The sequence below is a fragment of the Prosopis cineraria genome, unplaced genomic scaffold, assembly GCF_029017545.1.
Source record: "Prosopis cineraria cultivar Desert tree isolate PC_DT_omini unplaced genomic scaffold, ASM2901754v1 PC3, whole genome shotgun sequence".
NCBI lineage: Eukaryota > Viridiplantae > Streptophyta > Magnoliopsida > Fabales > Fabaceae > Prosopis > Prosopis cineraria.
This window is the reverse complement of record NW_026555334.1, coordinates 22,811,485-22,826,817: the sequence shown is the minus strand read 5'-3', so window position 1 is coordinate 22,826,817 and position 15,333 is coordinate 22,811,485. Positions and strand designations below refer to the sequence as shown.

At 31.9% G+C, this 15,333-nt stretch overlaps 1 protein-coding gene across 3 annotated transcripts; it reads left to right on the top strand.

Moving 5' to 3' along the window:
• The first annotated feature begins 488 nt into the window (after window positions 1-488).
• On the top strand, window positions 489-8,533 carry LOC129306658 (alpha-galactosidase 1-like). Of its 3 annotated transcripts, none has more exons than XM_054947357.1 (15): window positions 489-771; window positions 1,827-1,885; window positions 2,897-2,953; window positions 3,107-3,141; window positions 3,257-3,360; window positions 3,485-3,560; window positions 4,204-4,262; window positions 5,196-5,261; window positions 5,363-5,446; window positions 5,558-5,622; window positions 6,071-6,153; window positions 6,616-6,706; window positions 6,778-6,827; window positions 7,497-7,637; window positions 8,313-8,533. In XM_054947357.1, exons 1-15 carry the CDS (start codon window positions 605-607, stop codon window positions 8,403-8,405), a joined length of 1,230 nt encoding a protein of 409 aa, XP_054803332.1. In that variant the 5' UTR covers window positions 489-604; the 3' UTR covers window positions 8,406-8,533. The 3 variants fall into 3 exon arrangements, with proteins under 3 accessions (XP_054803332.1, XP_054803333.1, XP_054803334.1); XM_054947358.1 differs by lacking the exon at window positions 8,313-8,533 and adding an exon at window positions 7,897-8,305; XM_054947359.1 differs by lacking the exons at window positions 5,196-5,261; window positions 5,363-5,446.
• The last annotated feature ends 6,800 nt before the right edge of the window (window positions 8,534-15,333 follow it).

Genomic DNA, 15,333 nt, shown 5'->3' with positions numbered 1-15,333 from the left:
AACATTTAACATTTCAAATGTTAAAGCGTGTTTCTGAAATGCTCGATGTTGACAACTCAAATGCACTGATCAATTCACATTGAGGTATGACAAATGCCACAAAAGTGGAAAAGGAAATAAAAAACGTCTCTAGCTTAAATTTGAAACCTTTGATTAAGTTAAAACAATGCTTGCCGGTTAATCTAAACAGCGCCGCAACTCTGACTGAAACAAATTGAAATCACCGTGTCAATGGGGGATGCTGGCGGAAGTCGGAAGAGGAGAAAGCAAAAGGATAAGGGCAAATTTATACCTTGTTATTTTTAATCATCTACATCAAGATGAAAATCTTTCATGGAATCTGACTATTTTTGTTTTTCTCTCACATGCCCTGGTCTTGTATTTTTTTTTTTTTTAAAAAGAGGGCAAATGAGTAAAGCTACGAAATGTTATGGACTATAAATAGACTGTCTCCTCAGTCCCTTCTACTCGTACCCTACAATCTCGGGATTCGTTTTCGCTGCTTCCCTCCAATTTCTGTCATTTTCTTCCCATCTCTTTTACTTTCTATTCTGGTGAACAGGCTCTAGTGGAGGAGGTGTAGCGGTAGAGTACGGCAAGAGCTATGGATAGACCTCCAATCTTTCTCGGCGACCTGCTTCTGATGCTTCTGATGCTTTGCTCCTTAACTATCGCTTCTGCTTCCTCAAGCCTTCAAGGTTTCAGTCACATTGAGGAACAACTCCGGCGAAATCTGCTCGCTAACGGCCTCGGTGTCACTCCTCCCATGGGGTATGTATGCGCAAATAACTTTATCGCTTGCTCTCTCTGTTTCGTTGCTGAACTTTTTCAGTGTTCGTTATCCATTACTCTCGCCATCGGTGAAGAGTTGCATTTGTTGATTTTGGTCATTAAATCGTAGAATACTGTATCAAATTCTCTCTCGCTCGCTCTGCTTCACTGATGAGATTTTCTGTGTTCGTTATCCGTTAGTTCCGCCATCCGTGAAGAGTTGCATTTGTTGATCTTGGTCGTTCAATGTAGAATACTGTATCAAATTCTCTCTCGCTCGCTCTGCTTCGCTGATGAGATTTTGTGTGATCGTTATCCGTGAAGAGTTGCATTTGTTGATTTTGGTCATTAAATCTAAGTAATACAGTATCAAATTCTCTCTCGCTCGTTCTGCTTCACTGATGAGATTGTGTGTTCGTTATCTGCTGCTTTCGCCGTCACTGAAGAGTCGCATGTGGTGATTCTGGTCTTTAAATCGTATGATACAGGATCAAATTATTAACGAGCTTCGATTTGAAGGATCCAGATCGAATTCTGTTGGATTCTTTTCTTTTTAAGTATTTTTTTTTTTAAAAGGAAAGTACTACCCTGACCTCTTCACCCCAGGATATGGAGAAAAGGAAAAACGAATATAAGGTATATCGATATATCATATATGTCTGCTTTATGCATTAACCTCAGCATTGATTTCCCGATCTTGCATTATGTTACTGTGTGTTGTTTCTTTCAATAGCCATGTCCTCTCTTAATTGGTATTCTTTTTAACGGTGAAATTCTTGTAGCTAATACCAGCTCGAATTCTATCGGATTTAAAATTTTGGAAAAGTCTCATCCTGATTTTTTTTTTTTTTTTATACAAGGGAGTAAAAAGTCCTATCCTGATCTATTCATAACAGAATGTGAAAAAAAGAAAAAAGAATAGAAAAGATCCTGATATGTTTGCACTATGAAGTAACTTCATTATTGATTTCCCGATTTCGCTTATGTTACTGCATGTTCTTTCTTTCTATAACCTTTTCGTCTCTTAATTGGTACTCTTTTTCCTATTTATGTAGGTGGAACAGTTGGAATCATTTCGCTTGTCAAATTGACGAAAAGGTCATTCGAGAAACTGGTATATTTTGTAACTAATTAGTCAATCAGCATGTTTTGATTGAGAGTTGTAGTGGGAGTGTTTGAAATTATTTTTATTTTGTTGTTTTAAAAACTGATATTTTATAGAATATGTTCTGAAAATAAAAAAATAATAAAAATAAATATTTTTTTTATTCTCCTTATTTTTCAGAAAATAATTACAAAATACTTAAAAATTATTTTATTTGTCTGTTTTTCACAACAATATTTTTTTTTTTTTTTTTTTAAAACACTTCTTAAAAACACGTTACTTAAAAATTTTTTGTTCTCTTTTCTGGAAAACGGAAACTATTCTCAGAATAAGTTTTTAAACAATTCCTATAATTCTATTCTCTCTCTCTATGTGTGTGTGTGTATATATCTCTATATCTACGCTGCTTTTCTGTCTTTTTAATAGTAATAAACTTGACTTTGTGTTATGTCTCACCTGGTAATTTCGATAGTTTATCACATGGTGGTCCCTAATCTACATTCTTTATTCTCTTTCTGTTGTTCTTACAACATATTATATGGTTGTGTACTAATAGTGGAATATGAGGTCAAATAATAATAATAATAATAATAATAATAACAATAACAATAATTGTGGAATCACTGGTACATAGTCAAAAATTGATTCTAGCCTAACGCGGCGAAAGAACACAATAAATCCATTTATAACATCTAATAACAAGTTCTTTTCTTATTTTTTGGTAATATAATAACAAGTTCTTTGTATATATTATATATTGCATTTATCACAAAATGATCGAATTAATTTTTTTTTTTTGAAGAGATTAGCTTGATCTATAAAAATGACAATGTCTCTTGTTGTATAACTTTGTGTGTTTGTGAGAGTGTGTTCTTGGATGGTTAGGGGAGGAAATTTATCTCGGATGATGTTCAAGGATACATGACTACAATAATAAGGATTAATGACTGAATCAGTATTATCAGTTCCTTTTGATTCACTTACAACCGTTTAGTTGAAACCATTTTTACATAATTACAGCGGATGCTCTTGTTGCGACTGGCTTGTCCAAGCTTGGATACACCTATGTCAACATAGGTACGTACATTAAAGCTAATATTTTTAAGCCTCGTATTTCTTAAAATTATTTTCATGTTGGAATATTCGACTATGATGAATTCTATTTTCACATGACAAAATGTTATAAACTTTGGGTTATTCTTGATAAGCAGTTATTGTCTGTTCTTGCAGATGATTGTTGGGCTGAATCGTCTCGAGATGGCAAGGTATCCATTGACTGTAAATGTTGCTGTTTTCTACTTGGACTGTAATTTCTCACTAAAATCGTGAATTAGTGAACTCTGTTTTATGGAACTAAAAAATAAATTTACAAACGCACAGGGAAATCTAGTGGCAAAGAAGTCAACTTTTCCTTCTGGCATTAAAGCTCTTGCGGATTACGTTCACAGCAAAGGTCTTAAGCTTGGGATCTATTCGGATGCTGGGTACGATACTAATCGAAACCTTATTCACTGAATTGTTAAGTTTATATGTAGCCTTGACAGTCTCTTCTAAGAAGCTTCTTTCTTTGTTTTGGTCGCAAGTTAATTTTCGGAGCAAATTTTGCAGGTATTTCACTTGTAGCAAAAAGATGCCTGGCTCACTCCATCACGAGGAGCAAGATGCAAAAACATTTGCATCATGGGTATAAATTGTTTGCCCTAAGTTTGATTTCTCTTGAACTTTTACTCAACTTTGATTTTAAAAGTGAGACGACATTCATTAGAAACGGTAATTTAGATGGGCCGGGCTTATTTGGGTCAGTCTTATTCGGATCGGGACTTGAAGTATCATACCTTTTAAAAAACTCATATAGTCAAGTCGACCCTAACTTTTTTTGGCTGAGTTCGAGCTGGCCCATCAAGTTTGGCCAAAATTGCCAACTAGAATACACACAAAGCTGGAAATTCCAGTGGTCTGGCTTATTCAGGCCGGATTTTAAATATCCTACCCTCTTAAAAAAAGTTCATATAACCAAATCTGTCCCTAACTTTTTTTTTGACGGGTTTTAGGCTGACATGAATTATTAACTTTAACATTCATGATGCTATGAAGCATATATACTTTAAAATTGGAGATATGTTGTATCTTAAATACCTTATTAATTACATCAGACCATTTTAATTACCTATGAGCGTGCACACACGTGTATATATATATATATATTATTGGGTAACGTCATTTGTATCATATTATATTTATTTACATAAAAGTGTTAATTTCTTGGGTCTTATGGCCTTGATGTTTGCGAGACAAGTAACAGTTGGTATCCATTTCTTTGCTAACAGGGTATTGATTACTTGAAGTATGATAACTGTAACAATGGTGGAACCAGGCCAACAGTTAGGTAGTCGGAAAGTATTTATTTTGCATATTATATTTGAGGTTCAATTATTTTGTTAGTTTTTTGTTTAATTTTTAAATTGGTCTTTTTAGGTTAATATTAGTAATTGGCCATTGGGTCTTTTTAATTTTCATTTTTTTATTTAATATTTGGATAGATGGCAAGAGATACAACAAGAAATTGAATAAACCAATACCAACTAAATCATTATTAGATAATTATTTTTTACCCCTTTTAATGATGAAATGGAATGACAAAATAAACTCTAAAAAATTGATATTCTATTTTTTTTACCAATAATTTGATCAAAAAAATTTGATTTTCTAATAGTATGAATTTTCTTAAGTGTTTATGAAGGAAGAGAGAATAACACACGGTAGAAATGCGTATGCTATGTGACGTGACTCTGTTTCTCGTATTGACTGTTTTTCCTTTTAGATATATCTCAATTTAAAAGCCCCTTGGCTATTTTTGTATGAAGATTGAAATTTGACTCCAAAACTACTCTTTATTAATATTCAAAATGTGGAAGTCAAATTTTTGTGTCCCTCTGTCCGTCCAAAATTGAAATATTTGGCATAAAAAATGGTAGACAGGTAGATCATTACAATATATCCTTTTTGACCAAAAGATTCTCATTATCATTATTAGAATGATTAATTTGTGTGAGAATTAAATGAGTATTGTCTAAAATAGGTGTTAAGGGTAGTGGAGTCCACTAGCACTATGGCTTATACTTGCTAAAACGAAGTTGATGTTAAAATAACATCAGATCGGTTATATTAATTAAGACTCTCGTGATGAGAACCGACTTAGAAATTCAACGAAACACTTGAATACCAACAGATTTAATTTATATTTAATTTTTATACATTGGCTTAAAGGTATCAAAACCACAGTTTCATCATGCATGTGTTATCTTTATCTTTAACACAGATACCCTATTATGACTCGAGCTTTATTAAAGGCTGGCCGTCCAATCTTCTTCTCTCTGTGTGAATGGTAGTTATTTCCTTTTTCTTTTTTTTTCTTTTCTTGTTTTTTTTTTTGTTCTCCTACAGTTTCATCATATACTGATTATATTAGTTGTTTTCTGTTTTCAGGGGAGATCTGCACCCTGCTTTGTGGGGTGCTAAAGTGGGAAATAGCTGGAGAACAACAAATGACATAAATGATTCATGGGATAGGTTAAGAAAAAATTGTTTCCGAAGATACCTCAAAAAATTTTCAAGATTGAGTCTTGTAATAGAAGCTGTACGTAATTGAAGTTCGTTGATGCTTATATTTTTATTTGGCAGTATGATATCCAGGGCAGACATGAATGAAGTTTATGCTGATCTAGCAAGACCTGGTGGCTGGAATGGTTAGTATTGACATATTTTTATTTACTACTCTTTCATTCAATTTTTGGGATTAAAAATCATTAGATTTTAACAATACTCCCTCTATTTTTATTTATAAAAGAAACTATTACTTTTAGTTTGTTTTTTTATATAACAAAATTACATTTTCTAATAAGAATTTATTATAAATTTTTTAAATTACCCTTCATAATTTCATCATTTACAGTTATAAGAAACAATTAATGAAAGCTTGATTATAAGGATATTTCAGTTCAATTTTTTTTTATTTTTAAACATAATTAATGCAGTTAATTGATTTTTTTTAAATTAGGTGATATAATCTTTTTTTCTGTAAATAAAAATGAAAGGAGTATTATTATTATTTTTTGGCATGGAGGGTGTATTAATTGACCTGTTTTGGGATTTGTGTAAGTCATATGTTTTATTGGTTCTCGTTAATATATACAGACCCTGACATGCTTGAGGTGGGAAATGGAGGGATGACCACGAATGAATATATCGTTCACTTCAGTCTATGGGCCCTTTCCAAGGTACGCAGTCACGATTGCAAATTTATACTCCAGAGTCTGAGTGTGTAAGACACTTTCAAACAAAATTATATATATTAATAAATTTTATTAAATATATTTTATAATTTTTTTAAAAATATAAATATAAATTTTTAAAAATGATTTTTATTATTATTTTTGATAAACAGGTCTAAAGTATATTAACAAAAGTAAAAAGGAAAAGCTGCGGATGAAGAGTTAATAATGGTACAGTAAAAGAAAAGTAAAAGGTAGATTAAAAGTTTGATTTGTGCCACATTTCTGAATGCTAAAGTTACGTTGTTGAAGTAATCCAGGAGGAGAGAGATACCACAGTTAATGGGGTGTGAAATCTCATTTGTGAAACATTAAATAGAAAGAAAAATTATAATACAAGATTTGGGAAGAATGGAGTATTTTTATGTTTATATAATTGTCAGGTAAAAGGTACGTAAACGTTTGCAGGCTCCACTTCTTCTGGGTTGTGATGTTCGGAATATGACTAAAGAGACTCAAATGATAATCTCGAACCAGGAGGTTATCGCAGTTAACCAAGGTGATGATGCATAATTGATCCGACTTGTGTTTTCCACTTGTAACCATTACTAACACATTTGTTTTCAACAGATTCACTCGGTGTGCAAGGTAAAAAAGTTAGGATGGAAGGTGATATTGAGGTATGATGCGGAGACTTGGAATTTAATTTGCAACCTATTCTAGGAAAATATTTACTAATATTTATCCTATTTGGCTTTTGAAACATTAGTAAATGGCTCTTTTTATTGGTTTGGCCTATGCATTAGATGGTGCTTTTTTTGGGGGGGGGGGGGGAGAGATGGGGCTTGATATGAATAAGTTGCTATTTATTAAATGTATAGATTTATAATAAATTATTCAATATTCAATTTTTTGAATTTATCATAATTATTATGATTATAATTATAGTGATTTCTTTATTTCCAAAATGTATATACTATTTTTGTCTAATTTTGTATTTTTAAATCAAAAATTATCTGCATAATTTTTAGTCTAATATATATATATATATCCATGTCAATACCAATACTTTAGACAGCAAAAATTAAAATTAGATTGAAGTTTAAGATAATGTTTTTCATAAAAAAAATCTTCATAATTTTAACAAAACTTTAAAATTTGATTTAAAAATTCTTAAAATTAGAAATTTCAACTCAATAATATTTTGTAAATAAATGACATAATTTTTGACTAAAAAATAAATTAAAATGCACAACAACATGGAAATAAATCACAAGTCTTATACCAGTTTTGTGCTAAAACAAGTAAAAAATTATTAATAAAAATGCATTTTCATTTTTATTTAACAGATATGGGCAGGTCCTCTCTCTAAAAACAGAGTAGTAGTTGTGCTGCTCAATCGCGGCCCCGTGCGTTACTCCATCACTGCCCTGTGGGACGACATCGGCATTCCTCCAAAAAGTGTTGTGGAAGCAAGAGATCTTTGGGAGGTAAATCATGTTTAAATTAATTATAATTATAAGTATAATTATGTCAACAGAAGACATGAAAGTATATAATGGAGTGACCTAGTGGTGATATGTTAATTCATAATCATTACAACGTCAATATACCATGTAACTGACCATGTTAACAAGTCTGATGTCAAAAATAAATGTTATAACTGACGTTTAATTAAAAAAATATTTAGTAATTGACGTTTTAAATCAAATTTTAAAGTTTTGTTTTAAAATTTCAATTACTATATAGTAATTGAATTATTTAGGCTGTGGCGGCTGGGTGCTCTCCGGTGACAGCAGTGATGGATCCAGAATGATAAACAGAATGGGCTAAATTTCAAATAAGATGAAACTTGGCGGGCCCAAAAAACAATTTTTATCAATTTTTATAAAACATTCTCATAATTTTCGCAGGGATGTAATTTTTTTTTTTTTGGCCGACTATAGATTTGTCTCTAGGTGGCAGGGGCGGTCTAGAGCTCTAGTGAGCGGAAGTGAATGAATTATATTTTTCTGAAAAAAGAAGACAAGATAAAGGTGTTTTTTGTAATTGTATAAATAAACTTATTTAAATTTAATGGCCTAGATGTAATAGGCTCTTAATTAAACGTTATTTTGTATCATTATTGTACTGTTTGACATGAAGGAAGTTGTGAATGTTGGCAGCACAAGACACTGGGGAGAGAATTTGTGGACAAAATTAGTGCGACTGTGGAGTCACATTCGTGTAAAATGTATGTTTTGAAGCCCAAAGCATGAGATCAAGGAGCAGCATGTATATCAAATGCATGAGAGCTTCAGGAGCCATTCCCTTGTGTCAAATCGTAGTACGTATTAAGTCAACATGTTTAAGTTATATGATCGTTCCAACGTTTCCTTCACTTCCTCCTCCCTGTTACTTCTAATTTTTTATGGAATTAATGTAAAAATAATTACTATTTCATGTGTGACATTTACAACAATAATTTACAGATAAATCAGCTAACACAATGTGCTTGGCCCACACTAGGATTCAGATCATTTTACCGTGGAAGAGTGAGGTAGCTTCAAGACTAGGTCATGAAAAAGTAGTATTAGAAGGGAGGTTTGTTACCATTTTGGTGATCCTGGTTTACTTTAGGGGGGAATGACAAGTAAGGGTTGTTGGAACCAGTAAATAGATTTAAAATTTGAGTTGTGTCAAAGACACTGTCTTTAAGAATCATTTCATTACATTAGATTATTCGCACGGCAGCTCTCTAAAATTAAACAAAATCATCTTCAAAATAAACAGGGTTATAGAATAACAAAGACTAACATATACTTAGCAACACAATATAAAAAAGGAGTTTGAGAATTGAAGAGCTCTTAGACTTGGACATTGCATTCCCAGGCATATATAGGTACGGTACATGGACGACTTTGACAAAGTCATCAAACATTGGTTTAAAGAACATAATAGCACATAAAGTCACTTTATGTGGACGTTTTGAAAGTGGAGAAAGTTTATAGCAATTGAATGTTATTTAAAGCCATTAATCCATTTAAATACTGAATAAAAAACTCCTTATCAATAATTTCTTCAAAAATTTACAATTTAAACATAATAAACAGTGGTTTTTACGGGAAGCCAAGGAGATTATTGTTTAAAGCCATTAATCCATTTCAATACTAAATAAAAAACTCCTTATCAATAACATACTTCAGAAACTTACAATTTAAACATAACAAACAGTAGTTTTTACGGGAAGCCAAGGAGATAATTAATTTAATAATTTTGCAAAAACAAATTCAATAAAAGAACTCAGTACCTCTTCAACTCACGCGCTGGGGTTGCTCAAACCCACTTCTTCTCCAAGCCCATTTACTAGCCTATCTTCATTCCTTAACATACAAACACTAAGACCTTTCCTCATATGGGCAATGTGGGATTTCTCCTTTTGACACACGCATATGTGTCAAGTGGAGCATTATCATTTGAGTTATTCACATTGAAGATAATCACTTCGAATTTGGTGTCTTTCGACTTAAATCAAACCTAGACTAATTAAATTTAGCACACAAAAAAATCAGTGTAACTTCATTATTGAACCAACAGATCTTAAATGTATACTAGAGGTCTTATTAGTCAGATTATACCCCCACAGTCTTTGTTGTTAATGATAGTTTTGCATGTTATCGGCTATGTGCAAGCCTAATTTCAACAAATGCTCTAAAGATTTTGCCACGATCTTATACGAGCTGCCTCATTTCACATTTGTATAGGTTTTTTCATCAAGTGTATCTGCAATAAATACACCATTGATAAGAACTATGAAAACATTAAGAGCTTTTGCTCAGCCTCCGATCAATACATTTTAGCACTTTCTCAAGTCATAGGAAGGGATAGAAAATTTAGAGTTAGCAGAACTAATAAGTGACTTGTTCTTACCCATTAAACTTTTTTCATTGGATCTTCAATAACAAATGTTGGATTGCCATCACCATTAATTTCAAATAGGCTTAAGTCTCATTCCTCTTGACATTTTAAAATCATTCGTAGGGACTCATTACCGGATCTGTCATATTTACATTTTATTTCACATAATTGATTGAGATAACTTCTTTTAACATGCTTAATTGTATCTCAAATGATATCTATCTATGTCATTATTCTCTTTGCCATGACAATCACCATTTGGCCATTTTTCTCTTTGCAATGACTATCACCATTTGGCTATTACACAAATCAGTGACATAATATGTGTCGGTTTTACTCTCAATGCAATATTATTAATTAAAAAGTTTCTCAACTACTTAGCCTCATTATTAGCCAGCTTCAGAGTAATATACTTTGGCTCACATAATATTTTATTTGGCTACCAATAAATTTTTCCTCATCTGAATATAAAATTCAATCATTATATTATTTTAATATAATGGAAATTTATTATATGTGATACCATCATTTATGGTATCCCTCAAACACTCGCTTGTCTTATCCTCTTATGAGACTACAATTGATATGCTCAATCTTCATGCAACATAACTATATCATGAAATTAATTAATACAATAAACTCTCTAAAGTTTGTACATGTATATATAGATTGATCAATAGAATCATCCTTTAAAAAAAATTAAAAAACACATCAGCATCATAGAAATGTTCATTGACATTAAGTGTTGATTAGTCTCCAATTTTAGAGGAACGCACTTTGACTCTACTATGGTCCTATCATCGTATTTGTTTTTATTACTACTAAAGGCGGATTGTCTGTAGTGGATTTTTACCCATTAATTTACAATTTAATCAACATCTGTATATTTTATATAACAAGAATTCATTGTACACAATATCATAATTCACAATATTTTTTGAATATTTCATTTATATCACAGAACCATAACACATAAACAAACCATTATTCACAATAATGAATATTTATGCTAAGATAATAGGCCATGCACCTATCTTAAAATACATTTATCTACACTAGATAAATGATTAAATTTTGTATCACCATGATGCTTGTTTCAAGCCACAAAAATTTCATAATTAACAAATTTTGCCCTCATGTAAATAATAATAGCCTCCTCTTAATTAATTTTCTCTCTAAATCACAATAAAATAATATCTTGATATTTATAAAATGAGGCTAATAATTCGATATAACGCATATTTCCTTTTGCAATAATTTTTGCAAGATACACCCACACTTTTAAATATTTCAACTACATGTATGAAAAACATTTCCATACCTTATCAATAATGATTCTAATTAAATTAGAATCTCTCCATATAATCTCCTCCCATTCTAATTAAATAAGAATTTCTCATAAATTTTAAATTCATCATGAATATATTAATCCATGCACATAGTTCCACATTATGGATATTATTTTGTGAATTATCAAGAATCATTATCTATAACATGCATAAAGCAGTGCAAGTAAACACCATATGTATATATATTGACATTAAAGCCAAAAAAAAAATGTGTACACCCAATTAAATTAACAACATGTACAGACACATGTTTCAACACTCATGTGCATATACGCAACAAATCTTCAATAATTAAATTCACATATATTCTCATGTCTTAACTAAAATAATTAAGCTAGGCTATTAATATATACAATAATTTCATCTCAATGAATGAAGTAATGTATTCAACTAATAAATATTGTATAACTATCATCAATCAAACAAATTGACTTTATTGTGAGAATTCATTGTGATACAATATCAACAAATTTAATGGCAAACATATTTGAATTGAAGCCAAATCAATTCCATTCGAATAATTAGTTACATACATTGAAATTTTAAATTTCCCAAGTATTACTCAAACAAGGGTAATTGCAAAAACAGTGTTTTTAGGTACTACTAGAGTCGTAGTGTAAACTTGCAAGGAAATTATCTTGTCATAATCTAATGTCCTTTTGTTAGCTGACAACTAGTCCATCCCAATGATTACATCAACTTCTGACATGAGCAAACAAATCAAGTCAATTAATGTAATTTTATGACCAAATTTCAATTCAACTTTTAAACATGCACGTCTAGTTTTCACAAATACACTAGCTGGTGTAGATACACATATCAAAGTAGGCATCTCAATCGCAAACAATTTCAACTTTTCTACACACTTATCAAAGATAAAAGAGTAAGTGGCACCCGAATCAAATAATGCAATAATTTAAGTACAACAGAGAGAAATAGTACCTTTAATAAGCTTTGGAGAAGCTTCAACTTCTTCCTTAGACTTGATGAAGACACGATCAAGAATGACAAACCTCTAGTCAGGTGCATTGGTGTTCTTTGGGCAATATCACACTATGTGGTCAATCTTGTGGCATTTGAAGCATGTCCAGCACTCTCTAATGTGATACTTTTCACACTTATTGTGCTATGGAGCTCTTATAGGTACAATAATATTAGGGGTAGAGTCTTGCCTCGAAGTTTGGTTCTGACCTCTCATATTCCTAGGGTCATTACTCTTGGACTACGATCCCTTGGATTGAGATCCCTTCTAGAAATGCTTCTTAATACCCTTGACACTAAACCCTTGAGAAGATCCAGAATTGAAACTAGTCTTCTTACTCACACCACAGGTAGGACCCATATATAGAGAGAAACGACCTTGGCCATCTCTCTTCTTGTGATTAATTACCTGACCTCTTACAGCAATGGCTCAAAATTTGTTACACATCACCTCAAATGAGGTAATTTTAAAGGCTGCCAATTGCTTGCTATACTCAAGTCTCATCTTATCTAAGAATTGCTTAGCTTTTTGATCTTCACCATCATGATGCCTCAGATAAGTCAAATACTTTAAAAATTCATTCAACTTAGCGATGAACTCTTCCTCATTCATATTGCCTTGCTGTAGATGGTGAAACTCAAATTCCTTCTCATCTCAAAAAGTAGATGGGAAATAGTGAGCAAAGAACCTCCTCTTAAAGTCCTTTTATGTAGAGCCATTAGCTAGCTTCACACTCTCCTACCATTGTTTGGCGGCATCATCTAGCATAAATGTAGCTAATAGAACTCATTACTTTGTTGTGCATGTAATCACTAAGAAGATTGTCTCTAGCTAGTCAATCCACTTCTCCCTAGCCCTATCCTCTATAAAACCGTTAATCTCATGAATCTCTTGAGTTCATAGTCGATAGAGCTCTCATACTCCTTCTCCTTAGGCCTTATTGTATGTGTGGGCCTCTTTGGTGCACTCTCCTCTTAGTACTCATCATCTTCGTGCCCATACACTTCCTCGTATATCTCCGCTGCTTGTTCTTTTCATAGTTCCCTCTAATTTTCTTAACCGTTCTACTACACCCTTTGTCAGGCTTCTTGATGATGATTTTATCATGCTCATTTAGTCTTCTCTCAATTCTCTCCATCATTACTCTCAGCTCGAGCAGTACATCATCACTACTTATAAAGCATATGGGTGTTCTTGATCTTGTCCTAACTCATTCTTTTTCATTTGGGACCATCTCATCTTCTATTTCTATTGAAACTTCTCACCCTTGTCTAGATATATTTGCCAGAACATTACCAAATATATTTCTTGTTTGCACCATTCTCCCTTACTAAGAATGAAAGTAATCCTATAAAAAAAAGGATTAGTACTAGCTCAAAGAGGGAAATAATATCTGTATAATGATAATTGCCAACTCTATATGCAAATGCACAAACAACAATCACAACTATGATATAATTCCATAGATTAGCTCTCAAAACAAGAGGAACTGCTATTAAATTATAAAATCTCTAGGTTAAACAAGTAAAGATACCTTTACTAATCCTCCCTGATCTCCAAACATCAATTTGATTTTTAACTTTGTCAAATTATACAAATGGGATCCTAAATTTTTAAGATTTAAAAAATCCCAAAAGATCTCTACAAATAGAAAATCAAAGTGTGGTAATTATGTAGAAGCATGGGATCTCGAAAATAATCAAGACATTTGTTTAAAATTAGAAAACAGTGAAACAGTGCATTGCATCATGGTTCGAGCACCATGCATCATGACGCATTGCATGATTTTGATAGTAGATTTTACTGTCATTTGATAGCAATTGAGCAAACTTCTGATGCACTCTATTTCTCCATCTAATGTCTAATTGAGGTAATTTAGGTGTCTACAAAGAGCTTTCTCCTAGCTCTATCTAATGGCTTTAGTTTTACAGTCAAATTATTCCTTAATCAAAAGTTAGACACTTATTTCAAAATTCACCCTTTTTCACCATTTATACATAACTTGAGTGCCCAAAAGCAAAAGCTACAAGCACCACTAACTCATATCAAAAGCCAAAAGTTACAAAACTCATGCCAAAAGCTAAAAGCTACAAACATCACCCAGACCACATTTAATGGACTAAAATGAACCTATGTAATAAACCACATCACTAACAATACACATGAAATAAATTTTCATTGCTTAACCCCTTAATATCAAAAACAAAAAGGGGAGTTCTAATCTCACATTTCAATAATTAATCATCATCAATCAAGTATCTTACACAACCCTTACTTGCACTAATATTTTAGCCCTGCCCAATTAATACATATACACCCTAAGGCCCAAAACATACTATATATTTTAACAAAACACATAGTGTGAGTAAGTCAGAATATGAATTATCCTTAGTTGGCAATATCATGCAGAAATATACACATTAATACTAAAAAAGAAAAGGAGGCCTATAACTAGGATAGTAATCCTATGCCTCAATCTGTTTCCCTCTATCTTGTTCTTTTGAGCTAGTTCCTTTAATATTAAAGATAATAGGATAAATACAATTACTCAATAACTAAGGTTTATCTAACTCATACTAATGCACGTCAATTATTTTATATGCAAGTGAAAATTATTGGATTCACATAACAATTTAAAATGCTCGAGCACATATTTGCACTTCTTAATCATGGTAACATATAATCATGAAATAATAACTAAATAACATAATTTCATATAGATATAAGACTAATCATATGATTTTCATCACTAGAGTCACAATACAGATAATCATGTGCCCTTTCATCACTATATACATGATCACACCTTCCTTATATCCTTTTTATGCCTTTGACACAAAACCTTAAGCTATAACACACTAGGATCATCTATACACTGAGACTACCCTAGCTATTTATGCAAGAGAGGCTACCCGGCCAAAGTTGCCAAACTCACTTGTGGTTCACGGTTTTTCCCAA

Coding starts and splice junctions, on each gene's coding strand:
- LOC129306658 (XM_054947357.1), top strand. CDS start 605: ATGGATAGACCTCCAATCTTTCTCGGCGACCTGCTTCTGATGCTTCTG. Junction 3,142..3,256: donor AATCGTCTCGAGATGGCAAG/GTATCCATTGAC, acceptor ACAAACGCACAG/GGAAATCTAGTGGCAAAGAA. Junction 5,447..5,557: donor ATAAATGATTCATGGGATAG/GTTAAGAAAAAA, acceptor TTTATTTGGCAG/TATGATATCCAGGGCAGACA.